Source organism: Mastomys coucha, unplaced genomic scaffold (assembly GCF_008632895.1).
Source record: "Mastomys coucha isolate ucsf_1 unplaced genomic scaffold, UCSF_Mcou_1 pScaffold20, whole genome shotgun sequence".
Lineage (NCBI taxonomy): Eukaryota > Metazoa > Chordata > Mammalia > Rodentia > Muridae > Mastomys > Mastomys coucha.
The window spans coordinates 112,991,565-113,006,411 of NW_022196903.1; the positions used below are offsets into that span (position 1 = coordinate 112,991,565).

At 39.7% G+C, this 14,847-nt stretch overlaps 1 protein-coding gene across 13 annotated transcripts in view; it reads right to left on the minus strand.

Moving 5' to 3' along the window:
- Erc1 (ELKS/RAB6-interacting/CAST family member 1) overlaps positions 1 to 14,847 on the minus strand; it is a 301,008-nt gene that overhangs the window by 259,037 nt on the left and 27,124 nt on the right. For 7 of the 13 annotated variants that reach the window (XM_031383184.1, XM_031383186.1, XM_031383181.1 and 4 more), the window contains one exon: positions 13,177 to 14,000. In XM_031383184.1, the coding sequence (XP_031239044.1) occupies positions 13,177 to 13,845 (669 nt within the window). In that variant the 5' untranslated portion in view covers positions 13,846 to 14,000. Of the gene's footprint in view, positions 1 to 13,176; positions 14,001 to 14,847 lie in introns of those variants that run through there. The other 6 variants (XM_031383187.1, XM_031383192.1, XM_031383190.1 and 3 more) reach the window with 2 other exon arrangements.

Consider the following 14,847-nt stretch of genomic DNA (forward strand, 5'->3'; position numbering starts at 1 on the left):
GAGGGAGGAAGAGGCAAGCCAGCTCATTCATGCCACCCCATCCATTTTGGAGTCAGAGGAAAACATGTAGGAGTCAATTCTTTTCTTTTCACCAGAGATGGACTCAAATTATTACACTCCGCAGCAAGTGCTTTTATCCACGGAGCCACACTATCTTCCTGGCCACTATAAAAAGCTACTTTCTTGCAAAGAATCATCCTTTATTCAACTCTAATTTTTTAATATTACTATCTTTTCTTTTGTAAATAACAGTAATAGTAAATATTTCCATTTGACAAGTTCTGATCATTATTCCCCATTTCTTCCTACTTTTTAAGTTTTTACTGCTGTGCATAATTAAGTCCAGAACTGGAGGATGAGCCTGTTAGATAAGGATGCTTATCACCAAGCCTGGTGACCTGAATTTGAGTCCTGTAACACACCTGGAAAAAAGAGAAAATCAACTGCCCCAAGGTGTCCTCTGGCTTCCACATGCACACCATGGCACATATGTTCATATGAAAAAGAGAAATAAGTGTATATTTTTTAAAGATGTTTAAATCGAGTCTGGGAATTGTTAATCTAATGCTTTCTGCCTAATTAAAACAAGCAAAGTGGGGCTGGAGAGAGGGCTCAGCAGTTAGGACCACATACAGTTCTTCCAGAAGACCAGAGTTACATATGACATCAGGTAGCTCACAACTTCCAGTAAATCAGACTCCTGCAGAGCCCAACTCCTGTGGCCTCTGGCAGCTCCTGCACTAGTGTGCATGTACCTACACGCATAGAAATTTAAGTCTTAAGAAAAAAGAGGCCAGGCATGGTGGCGCATGCCTTTAATCCCAGCACTTGGAAGGCAGAGGCAGGCGGATTTCTGAGTTAGAGGCCAGCCTGGTCTACAGACTGAGTTCCAGGACAGCCAGGACTATACAGAGAAACCCTGTCTCAGAAAAAGGAAAAGAAAAAGAAAAAAAGAAAAAAAGAAAAAAAAGAGGAAGCACAGGTAAGGGCATGTGCCACCAAGCCTGAAGACCTTAGTTCATCCCCAGAAGCCACATGGTAGAAAGAACCAATTCCTACAATTTGTCCTCTGGCCACTACACATGCACTGTATCATGTGCCAATCCCCAAAAAAAAGAAATGAGTAAAAACTTAAAAATAAAGTGGAGAGCAATTGAGAAAGACATCATTCTCAATCTTTGGTCTTCACATAAAAGCATACACATGTGCAAGTAGGTTCACATGAATACATCCATACATCACACACACCAAAATGAAAAGTACCTACTGTGCCCTATATGCACAGTGCTCTAAAATAGTTATTATTAGCATCTGGCAACAGTACCATTACAAGAACATTGCAGAGGATACATAAAAATCAAGATAATGTCAGATGTAATACCAGTTTTAATATAAATAAAACAAATAACTGGAATAATGTGAGCATAATGTATTATTCGATGATATGCTTTCATACAAAGTTAGCTAGGTTTTTTGTAAAAAATTAAAAAACAAAAGATAGTACAAAATGTAAGAGTTTAAAATGGCAGAGGGAGTAAATATAAGTGCTGAATGTTGACTACCAAAGAAATCTTCACTGCCTTAAGGGGGTTAAATTTCTTCACACAAGAACACATGGTTAAACTATCTGCAATGTTTTGATCCTAAATAACTGGCCAGAAACTCCTTGGGGGGAGGGAGGGGGTAGAACATGACACACACTCAGAGAAGGAAAAAGATTTTTTTTTCAAGAGTATTGCATTCCTTTTGGGAAAGGACTCTATAATTTACAGATGAGTCATTATGGAAATAAAAATGTTAAATAATGAACATCACTGTAACTGAAAACCCTGCAAACTAATTACCCTACTCAAAGTTCCTGGTAGCTCCTCCAGGAATACTAAGGCTGATTTGCTCTCCACATTAGTTATCTCCCATGTTTATTACACATTGTGACCCACTTTCTAAAAGACCTTTAGGTCCCATGCTACTGCCTGCCTTCTAGTAGCAGTTATAAGATACATTTGTACTTGAAAAATACATAAAATTTATATTCATGTAATGTTTAACTTTTCAATCAACTAACATTTATTGCATATTTATGTTAGACAGTCTTGCCAGCATTTTTTTTTCATTTCACTTTTCTTTTGAAACATGGTCTCACTATGTGGATAGCTCTAGCTATCCTGAAACTTGCTCTGTAGACCAGACTAGCTTCACACCATGTCCAGTCTCTTGCCCACAAATTTACACATCCTACTTCCTTTAATGTCACTTAAATACTGCAACAATTAAAAATGCATTGTCCTCACTTAAGAAATGGTAAAGTCGGGCGGTGGTAGCGCATGCCTTTAATCCCAGCACTTGGGAGGCAGAGGCAGGCGGATTTCTGAGTTTGAGGCCAGCCTGGTCTACAGAGTGAGTTCCAGGACAGCCAGAGCTACACAGAGAAACCCTGTCTCAAAAAACCAAAAAAAAAAAAAAAAAAAAAAAAAAAAAAAAAAAAAAAAGAAAAGAACTGGTAAGGCCCAGGGAGATGACTCAGCAGATAAAAAGTACCTGTGGAGCAAGTCCAACCAACCTGAGTTTGGAACCCATGTAAAACGACAGCAGATGGGGTGGTAAGCATGTAGAATCCTAGTACTCTATGTGAAATGAGAGGCAGAAACAGGAGAATCAGTGGGAAGCCAGCATACAAAGCAAGCACACATACAAAGCACAGCACAGAGTGACAAAGACCATGAGAGACCCCCCTCAAAACAACGGAGAAGGAAAGAAATGACCTGTCCTCTGACCTCCACAAATATCACAGCATGTGCATGTCTGTGCTCTCTTGTTCATATGAGCATATACAAAATAAGTAAATAAATCCTTAAAAACAGAACTGGTGAAACTTACAAGAAGAATATACTTTACATGTAAAGGCTAATTTTTATGCCAATGGCCCCAAATTTCAACAGCCAAGCCATGTATTTATCATGCTTAGTAGTGGCAACCTCATTTTATGAATGACTCTTAAATTGAAGCGGTGCAATTTAGTGAATGAGATCTCAGAGAATCCCACTAACATACCTGACAGAAACACAGTCATGGGCTCAGGACTCTGTAAGCTTAGTGGACTAGAGAGGATGACAGTGTGTTCCTGTCTGCTGTGTGCCAATACTCAGAGCCCTTGATACTGAGCTCTCTTGCTTCTAGACTTTTACTACACTCTCTAATATTTACTTTGCTAAAAGATCTCCACTGTCTAGAAATCCTCAATGAATATCCCCCTCTACCTACAAAATCCTTTGTAGATCGTACATATGTGCACACATACATTCACACAAACCTACACACCATCATACACACACCCAAACAGAGTAGTAGTTTCAATATGTTAAATTTAAATTAACAGAAAACATTAAAAAGACAAATTCCAAGGTCATCATCACTATATAGTTAGTTTTGGGATAAGTAAAACCTTAGATCCTTTCAAGTACAAGGCAAACCAAAGCATTTAGCAAAATACATGGAAACCTAATTGGCCAAGGATGGTTTCAGATTTAAACTCCAACTTTAAGAAACTCCCGGGTGCACAGAGCAAAACTGTTTACTGTTGCTGGATTGTCTCGGGCAGTGCAGGGCTCAAGCCATGATGCTTTACCATTTACCACTGAGCTATATTCCCAGCACCAAAAACTGGATTATGATTATGGTTGTACACTCAGTAAATTTAAATTATAATGCTTAATTTCAATGTTTTATAATATACAGCTATATTTAAAAAAAACAAAAACCAAAACCAAAAAATGGTATATGATTGATTTTATAAAGCAGATCAGGTTCCACAAAAACTTTTCCAAGTAAACCAGGGTCTCCTAAAGCCAAAACTGTTGACAGTTGCTACTATAGAGGACTATTCTAGTACCTAACATTCATCTAAGACAGTTACACAGTGGGGAGTTGAAAGCTAAAACGGTCCTGGAACTTTGTAAGCCACCAAACATTAAAAGATGGCACAAGGAGACTGGAGAAATTGCTCATTGGTTTAAAGTACTTGCCACTCTTACAGAGGACCTGAGTTCAATTCCCAGCACCCACACTGTGACTCCAGCTCCTGAGGCTTCTGACACCCTCTCTGGTCTTTGTGCACCAGGCAAGCACATGATACACATAAACACATGCAGGCAAAACACTCCTACACATAAAATAAATACAAAAAGAGTAAGAAAAAAAGGGGAGGAGTACCTTAGTTAAGGTTTTACTGCTGTGAACAGATACCATGACCAAGGCACCCACTTACTTGCAGCTGGCTTACAGGTGCAGTCCATTATCATCAAGGCAGGAGCATGGCACATCCAGGCAGGCATGGTACAGGAAGAGCTAAGAGTTCTACATCATCTGAAGACTGACATCTAGGCAGCTAGAACAAGGGTATTGAAACCCACGCCATAGTGGCACTCCTACTCCAACAAGGCTACACCTCCTTATATGCCACTCCCTGGGCCAAGCATATTCAAATGACCTCAGGGAGGGAGGGAACCGAGGGCTGGAGGGATGGCTCAGCATTTGAAGCACTTGCTCTGGCAGAGGACCCAGGTTCAGTTCCTAGCATCCACCTAGCTCACAACCATCTCTCACTCCAATTCCAGGGGATCCCACACTGTCTTCTGACCACCACGGATACCAGGCAAGCACATGGTACCCATGCTTTATTAATTTTCCCACTTAGGATCTATCATGACAAAAATGCTCTATGACTAATTATATATTTCCAAGTAAACCAGGGTCTCTGAAGGCCAAAAATGTTGAATGTGCAATATATGCATGCAGGCAAATCACTCAAGAAAAATAAAAAATACAGATAAAAAAATAAATCCTTTTTTTTTTTTTTTTTGGTTTTTTTCGAGACAGGGTTTCTCTGTGTAGCCTTGGCTGTCCTGGAACTCACTCTGAAGACCAGGCTGGCCTCGAACTCAGAAATCCACCTGCCTCTGCCTCTCAAGTGCTGGGATTAAAGGTGTGCGCCACCACCGCCCGGCTAAAAAAATAAATCTTAAAAGAATTTTTAAAGAGGTGGCACTGTATGCATCAAAAACAAGTTATTATAGGTTCTCAATATGTATCTCTTAAGCTGTATATAAACATTTCAATCTAATATTCTCCACAAACTGCCAAAATAACAAAACCTAACTTGATCTCTTAGATATAGCCTGGGATAACAAAAAGAAACATTTTTTTTTAACTTTGTTGTTTGCTTGTTTGTTTTGAGGCAGAATCTAACTACATAGCTCTCACTCTGTAGACCTGAACACACAGAGACCCAGCTGTCTCTGCCTCTGCTGTGATTAAAGGATTGAGTCAATACACCCGACTTCAAGGGAGACTTTCAATGAAAATTATTGCAAATAACAAAGAGAAGTGAAAGTACTTAATCTGTATTAAGGACTAACCTTCTGATTTCAGAAAGAATAAAAAAATGAGTATTTTTTGAGATACACAGGGCAGTACAAAGTCAGTTTATAAAAGTATTTCTAATTTTGGTTGTAGAGGAAGAACAGAACATTTCCAATACAAAGCTGTTTCCACACTGTAAGTACATTTTCTGCAATATTTCTTTTTTCTTCAGAAATGTCCTCCTAGCTCATCATACAAACAAAACAAACTCCAATGTACTTGTTAACTAAAACGAAAGACTAGGAGAAACCTGCCACAAAAAAAAGACAACCCTTTTTAATGAACAGTGATTTTTCAGAAACTTTCAGAGATTCTCAAATTTCCTACCTTTAAAGAAAATAATTTATTGAACCAAAACATAAAAATATCTGAATAAAAAACCCTATGTACAGCACTGCCATCTGATAGCTTCTCCTCCTCCTTCCTGCGTGGGGCATGAGCACACACCAGCCTCGACTTGGGCATTCCCAGGAAGCACAGTAAATTCCCCAATATTAACACCACTCTTATTACCATATTCACATCTAAGTACCTAAAGTCACACCCACTGGTCATATTATTTCTAAAAACATATGCAAAACCTATATTCAAATATTTAAGTAAATTCACCATTTCTTTACTCTAATCTGGCTCCAATATCTGAGTCCTTTATTGTTAATAATGCCAGAAACACTTCCCTCTTGCTATCAGTCTTTGTCCGAAGAGTTCTTCAAAAACATCTCACAAATGTGGCCTTCCCCTCCACAGGTTTGTCCTGCCATTGCCTCTGCTGGCAGCAACAAAGGCTGCTCTTGAACAGCATTGATGTCACTCATTATTCCATTGTGCAAGAACTCCTAGGCCAAGTTACTACCACTTTCTTCAAATTCTTACTCTCGAGAAGCAGAGTAAGAATCAAAGAAATATTATACTTGCAAGGGAAAACTCAACTATATCTCAATAAAGCTGTCACAAAGTGGAGGTGGGAGTGGGATTACCAAGATAACTCACAGAGTAAAGGCACCTGCCACAACACTGACCTCAAAGGGTGAAAATAAGAGAACCAACTCCAAGTTGTCCTCTGCTCTCTACACACATGCAAGTGTGTGCCCACATACACACAAATGCACATTTACACACAAAGAAAATAGTAAAATTAAAACTTTATTGGAGGAAAGAAAAGAGATGAAGAGGTGTAGGAAGCGGCAAACTTCTATTTATCCAAAGTATGCCTTTACTTGGCTCAGGAACAGAAAGAGTTAGAGAATGCACACCGCTGTCCAAGGCCTAGCTGGCCTCATGGGCCACTTCCAAAGAGGGTGAGGCATTACCCTCTAAGTACCTGATACCTCCATCAAACAGATAAAGCTTTTTAAGAAAATACATTCTGGAGATTGCTCACAGTGAGAGTAAAATATGACAGAAACAGATGCCTTCTGCAAATGGGAAATGTTTGATCTGGCAGAACAGTACAACACAGACTACAAGAGGTGACCTGCCCTAATCTTCACTCATGAGAGGTTCTTCTGACACTTGACACTCCTACAGAGGAGGGCCACCAGTGCACAATGGCACTGGGAGGGTCAACCTGACTGTAAAGTTTTTAGATCTAGGATTTGAGGTGAAATGTTTTAATGATCTCAAAGCTTCTCAAAATTCATGAGGCATTGACCTCAAGCCAAGTAGATGCTGATGGCTTCCTGTATCTTCCTGAACCATGGTGAAGGCAACCACATTTATGCATATGATGCCAACACTAAAATTCAGACGTTGACTTTATTCAAAGGAGACAAGTGTGAGAACCTGGTTAGAAAACCCAAGATGGCCGGGCAGTGGTGGCGCACGCCTATAATCCCAGCACGTGGGAGGCAGAGGCAGGCAGATTTCTGAGTTCGAGACCAGCCTGGTCTACAGAGTGAGTTCCAGGACAGCCAGGGCTACACAGAGAAACCCTGTCTCGAAAAACCAAAAAAAAGAAAAAAAGAAAAGAAAACCCAAGATGTTTATTGTGGATCATCAGAAAGACTGGCTGGTCCACAGGGTTACTACAGGGTTACCCAGCATGCCACTGCCTCAGTGTGCATGCTGCCTACGAGTCACAGTGTGACTCCATTGCAGAGGACATTTCTCTCGCCTAGAAAACCCTCACCTAGAATGGCTCATGGTACATTCAGGATTTGTGTGAGATGTTAGCAAGATTATCAGCAGCTCCTTGGAGGTCAAGGTGACCAGAAAGGTCTCTCAGTGACACACAGACCCAGGTCAACTGGCTTTGCCTCAATGCTAAAAAGCTGCATTTTTGTCTCTAATCTAGTAAGTAGGGCCATTTGTCTTATCTATATGTATTTCATACATATTTCCATTTTATAATAAAACAGTTATCAGTCTGTTGAAGCCTTTAATCCATCAATGTAAAATGTTTCAAGGTTTAAAATACCATAGAAAAGTGTTATTTTGTATTTGTTAATTTTTTAACACATTGGATATAATGAAAGGGCTAAAAACCAAAAATTCTCAGGAACTTAGTATGCAAATTCTACTATAACTTATTCCATTTTTAGTAAATTGCAAGATTACCCAAAATACTGACTAGTTTGCCTTATATTTTGTGACAGTACTTATATCAAGTTTATTGTATAGTGGTTTTAAAGATTTCTCAAACTCAAGAATGAAATTGTTTTCATTTAATAAATATCTAAAACTTGGGGCTAGAGAGATGGCTTAGCAATTAAGAGCACTGACTGCTATTCCTGAGGACGTGGGTTCAATTCCCAGCACCCACATGGCAGTTCACAACCTTCTTTAACTGCAGTTTCAGGGAATCCAATGACCTCTTCTGACCTCCACGGGTACCAGGCACACGTATGGTTCGTGTGTATATGTGTGTGTGTGTGTGTGTGTGTGTGTGTTATATGCATATATATACACACACATACACACAATAACTTGAACTTAGTCCCTGGAATTCACATGACAGAAGGAGAATGCTGACTTCCAAAACTAACTAAATAAACATGAAAAAGGGAGGGACTTTTAAGAAGAAAAGATTACTATAGCTAAGGTTAGGGAAAGGTTCAGAGATAAAATGTTTGCCTAGCACACAAAAAGCTGGTGCTCTGATCCTGAGTACTACAAAAAATAAAAATTACTCTAAAGATTCTGATTCTTTTTGCCAAAAGAGAATAAAAAGTGAGTCTTACAAATTATACTTAAGCTGCTGTTTTGAAAATTCATGATAAATTAGCAAACACTGAAAAACAATAATTCTGTTCTGCTATAATGAAACCACTAGAGGGTTGTAACTAAGTGGTACAGCCCTTTGCTAAGCATGAACAAGGCCCTGGTATTCAATGCCCAATAGAAAATCAAAAGCCAGTATAGTGAGGCCCTATCTGAGAAAAACCAAAGAACTAAAATTAAATTTTAAAAAGACACTAGATTGCAACATGAATTTCAGAGTAGACTTAGAAATTCCAATTCTTTGGAAAATAATATTCTTATAAGTAAACCATGTCAGATACTTATGCAATTTTATTTGATTCACTGAATTATTTTCAAACTATCCTGCTACATTCCAAGTAAATAAATATAACTCCACAAGAAGAAATGTCCCATATCCATTTATATATTTCTATTCACACAAAGGCCTAATAAATAAAATTAAAACCTGGGCTGGTGAGGTGGCTCAGCAGTTAAGAGCACTGCCTGCTATTCCAGAGGGCATGAGTTCAGATCCCAGCAACCCATGGTGGCTCACACCCATCCATAATGAGAAACAAATAAAAACCTATCTGCCGGAGCAAGTGGGCCAGAGCAAGCTGGGCCCCGATTAAGCTGGAGAAGGGATGGGGCGGGGGCGGGGGTGGGGGGGGGTGAAGTAAAAGAAAAAAAAAATCTAAAAGAATAAAATAAAATAAAATAAAATTGCAACCCTAGGGTAGAGATATAGTTCAGTGGTAGAGCATTTGCTTATCATGTGTAAGACCTTCAACCTTCAGCACCTCAGAAAGAGAAAAGAGAAGCTTCAATTCAAAACGAATAAAGATTCTAAACAAAAAGAAAACATCAGAGCTAGCAAGATGGTTCAAGAGGCAAAAGAATTTATCTCCAGAGCCTGAGGGTGACCCTCAGAACACAGCATGGAAGAAAGCCTGTTCCCAAAAGCTATCCTCTGACCTCCACACACACACCACAGCACAGGCATGTCTGAGCATACACACAAATAGAATTTAAGCACATAAAAAGAAAAAAGGCACTTCACTTGCCTGCCATCTTACAATATTAAACAGAATATTCTACACAAACTAAATTTTAGTGAAAGAGCATTAAAATATTTACTGTGTGTATGTCTGTACATGTTCCTGTGTATATATTAATGTACAGGTATGTAAACTTGCAAATATGCACACTTAGAGCTGTGTGTTCATGCAGAAGCTAAATCTTGATGTCAGATGCCTTCCATCTCTGTTTACACCTGGAACTTGAGGATGCCACGAGACTAGTTGGCCAGCAACTGCAGGGATCCTCAAGTCTCCTTGTGGACTAGAATTACAGGTGCACATCACCATGCCCAGCTGTTACATGGGACATAGGGATCAAGCTCAGGTCCTCATACTTGCATTTTACCAACTGAGAAATCTCCTCAGCCACAAAATAATTATTCTTAAAATAAGCACACAACTAAATTCAACACAGAGAACTCTTACAAGACATAATTAAGAACAAAGTACACTGGGCAATGGCGGCACAAGCCTTTAATCCCAGCACTCTGGAGGCAGAGGCAAGCGGATTTCTGAGTTCGAGGCCAGCTTGGTCTACAGAGTGAGTTCCAGGACAGGGCTACACAGAGAAACCCTGTCTCGAAAAACCAAAAAAATAAAATAAAATAAAATAAAATAAAGAACTAAGTACAAGGGACTGGAGTGACAGCTGAGCAGTTAAGCACATGGCTGCTTTCCTCTTCTAGAGGTCCTTAGTTCAATTCCCAAAAACGTTATGGCTCACAACCATGTCTAATGGGATCAGATGTCCTCTTCTGGTATGCGGGCTTACATGCAGAAAAGCACTCATATACCTAAACCTTTTTTAAGAAGTACAAAAGCTGATGAAAATAAAGTCTAAAATGGTAAGTTACCTAAAAGCTTCACTAGCCCTGCAACTATACAAAGCCTACAGTAAGATTTTCAGTCTTCTCTATCAAGCTTGCACTAAAGTCTTCCTAGTCACGATTTTTTAAAAGAAAAGGACTCCTCTGCTCAAATATATATACATATGCATATATATACATATATATACTTATACATACACACACTATTCTTAATCAACAACTATTTGAAATCTTAATCAACAACTATTTGAAATTGAAAGTAAAGTAACAAAAGGAGTCTGAGACATAGAAACACCTGTGAAGTTTTATCTTAGAGACAAACTTCTAGGAAAAGCCATAATAATGAGCCATGCCCACCAGGCAATCCTAAGCAAATATGTTTCTATACTAATAGGATGATTAGTATAGAAACATATTGGTCCAGAGGACCAAGCTCAATCAGGTCAAACACTTAAAATGGACCAAAATCCCCAGGCTCAAGCAGAAATACAGAAATGTATTTAATTGCTATAAATTCTAATAAACCAGTCTTCTTCACAAATGAAAGATGACTGACCTCTGGGAGCTAAGAAGAGGATAATGAATGCACTATTTAATTAGGGGCCCACTGCTAGCTGACTATAATCATTTAATTAGCATTCTCAGTGTCTGTATCTCACTGTACTGTCTTTAAAATTGCACCCTTTGTTTTTTAGACTGAAGTTACACAATTTTAGAATTCTGTGGTAATTACAGTGGGTGCAAGAAGAATGTATCTGCCAGCACTGGTGCTTAATTAGGGCATGGGGTGGACCCAGATAAAGCAGTGTTCACCATCTTCAGCACATAATGGTTTCCTTGGCATGAAAAACCTGTGGACTGCTTCTTTCCCGGGAAAATACTAAGTACCCATAATTGTCTTCTCAGAAGATTAATATATTGCCTTTGAATGTAGCATGGTAACTGGAAAAAGAATACTGAAATGATTTCTCTCCTGGTCCCCATAAAGTATACACATAAGAAAATGCCTTATCTATTTCAAAATCAAAAAATATGCCAATAAGTTTTTTCCTCAATAAACATTTCCAGGTCACATGACAATAAAACTATCTTATTAGTGGCTACGTTTTCAGCAAGACAAGTTGATGTTAGGTAATTCAATAGTGTATTTGGTAGCACCAGGTCTGCTTTTAATTTATGTACTGAATAATGGAGACAGACTGAGAGACAATGAATCTACTTTTGAAAAGACCAGTTTTGGGCTGGTGGTCAGGCAAGCTAATACAAATCTAAGCACTTAAGGGTAGAAAGAGAAGAGTTCCAAACCAGCCTACACTACCCAGTGAAATAACCAAGGAGTGCTGAATCGACTTTTAATTGTTTTAAATAATATGAACCTTTTACTTACTTACTTTGGTACACCAATGAATATTTTTTACTGAGGTGACTTACAAAACTATGGGTGAGGGGAGCCGCACAGTGGCCCACGCCTTTAATCCCAGCACTGCAGAGTGAGCTCCAGAACAGTGCTGCTTACTCAGAGAACCCTGTCGCAAAAACCAAAACAAGCAAGCAAACCAACAAAACATCCTGCTCTTATGGGGCTGGAGAGATGGCTCAGCAGTTAAGAGCACTAGCTGCTCTTCCAGAGGACCCAGGTTCAAATCCCAGAACCCACATGACAGCTCACAACTGTCTGTAACTCCAGTTCCAGAGGATCTGACACCCTCAGACAGAGACATGGAGACAAAACATAACACCAATGTAAATAAAATAAAGTAAGAGGATATGATGGAGGGGTTACTTATAGAGGCAGAGGTGGCTCAAATGCAAGTGTATCACCAAAAAGCCCACTCCCTTTGCTTTTTTGGTTTTGTTTTGTTTTTCAAGAGAGGATTTCTGGTGTAGCCCTAGTTGCCTTAGAACTCTCTCTAGACCAGGCTAGCCTTCGGCTCACAGACATCTGCCTGCCTCTGCCTCCTGAGTGCTGGTATTAAAGGAGTATGCCCCACCACCATCACCAGCTCCTCCCAGCAAAAAGGCCACTCCAATACAGGTGATGACAATCTGAAGGCAGCAAGGCGGGTCCAGCAATTCCTGCCACAGGCTAGGAAAAAAGCTCTTCCGTTGAACTGCAGTCCTGGGTTTAATTGTTTCTTATTTTGAGACAAAGTTTCAACATGTAACCTCAAGTTAGCCCTGAATTCACTATGTAGCCAAAGCAGTCCTCAAGCTTTTTTTTTTTTTTCTTTTTGAGACAGGGTTTCTCTTGTGTAGCCTTGGGTGTTCTGGAACTTGTTCTATAAACTAGACTGGCCTCCAAATCACAGAGACCCACCTTCCTCTACCTCCTGAATGCTGGAATCAAAGGCGTGCACCACCACTGTCCAGCCCAAGTTGTTTTGTTGCTGTTGTTGTTATACCACCACTGTCCAGCTTAAGTTGTTTTGTTGTTGTTGTTGTTGTTGTCATTGCTTTACGATTTTTTTTTTAATTTATATGTGTGAGTGTTTTGCACTCACAAATCTGAAAAAGGCTAAGAAAGTAGAAACAGAATTCTAAAGTAAAAAGGATAAATTAAAAAATAAAGGAACAAAGATGGGAGAAATCTAAGACAGGGTGGAAAAGGAATGCCTGGTTTTATTTATATACATGGACTCAGCCCATAAAGATAAACGTAGGAATGAACCTACCTGGTTTTCCTCCTGCACAACTCGGCACTGCTCCTTCCAGATGGTGATTTTGGAAGCTTCATCCTTCCTCAAGGCCCGCTCTTTCTTCAGCTCTGGGCTCCAGAAGGTCTTGATACTATTCATTGAAGAACTTAATTTGCTCTCCTTTACTTCCACATCTTTCCTCAAGAGATCATTTTCTCTTAGCACTTCCTTCAGCTGTGTCTGCAGATCCATGATGGTGTTATCTCTCGCCTGACGAAGAGAGTGAGGTACAGTGGATGCCATACTAACAGGAGGGAGGTGATGTTCTCCAAACGCTATGGTATCACTAGCAACCCCACTGCTTGCTATGTTGGGGCTACTGCCCATAGCAGTCATCCTAACACCATAAGGCAGGCGTCCCCCAGAGCGGCCAAGCGTCATGGTGCTTTTGGGTGTTTCTGCACCCACATTCTCATGGTCACTTAGGTACATAGGGCCAGATGTAGCATAGGCAGCATTTAAGGACTGTATATTCTCCATTGAAAGCGTTTTCCCACTGCCACCTCCAACACTGTTTCCAGAACTCCCGCCTGTACTATTTGTTCGCCGATGACCTAAGCGAGGGGACCGAGGGAGCCGAGGTGATCGCCCAGGACTCTGGCTGCTTGGTTCCACTTTCCCTACTGACCGAGCACTTCCATACATGGTTGCAGGGTGAACTTAGGCGTCAGAAATGCTATAAACCAGAAAACGACAATGCAATTCCGTGAGGTTTCTCAATGGCTATAAAGTCAGCTTCAGGCTATCAGAAGTAACAGACCACCAGTTGTCCAATCTTGAAGACATATCTTATGCCATATCTGCAATGAAAAGATCACACATTAAATATGCCAATGATAAGTAGCAGGTCACCAGTTGTCCAATCTTGAAGACATATCTTATGCCATATCTGCAATGAAAAGATCACACACTAAATATGCCAATGATACTTTTCTCAGAAGTGTTCTGTTACCTTTATTTGGGGAAGAGTCACTTTTCATTGAGTATTCTCATGACTTTAAAATCAGATTACTCATAATGTTTTGCTAACTAAAAAACGAGAGTATCAACTGATAATTACCAAGTGACACATTATTTGAATAATAGAACTCAGAATATTATATAAGATCAATGCAGAAATATCAATACTTGGATACATTATCAGAATCAATAAAAGAATTTAATACATTACTCAGACACAAGCTTGATATATAAATATTAGTACTTCAACACATTGTTAGAACTAACAACAACTAAATTTCCATAAGATCAATACTATCATGCACATTGGAAAATGCAGCTTTTAAGGTTAAGGTTAGGGAAATGGATCAGTCTGTAGAGTGCTTGCCACACAAGGATGAGAACACTTGGTTACATCCCCAGAAATGAGGTAGAACTGAAGGCAATAGCATGCATATGAAATCTCTGTGCTCCTATGGTGAGATGGGAGGCAGAGAAGGGAAAATTCCCAGAAGCCCATGGACCAGCTAAAGAACAAAGCAAGGTGAAGCCAGGACCAACCTAAGGCTGACCACTGCCAACACTCAAACACATATCAGACAGAGAGAGAGAGAGAGAGAGAGACAGAGACAGAGACAGAGACAGAGAGAGAGAGAGAGAGAGACAGAGACAGAGACAGAGACAGACAGAGAGAGAGAGAGAAAGAAA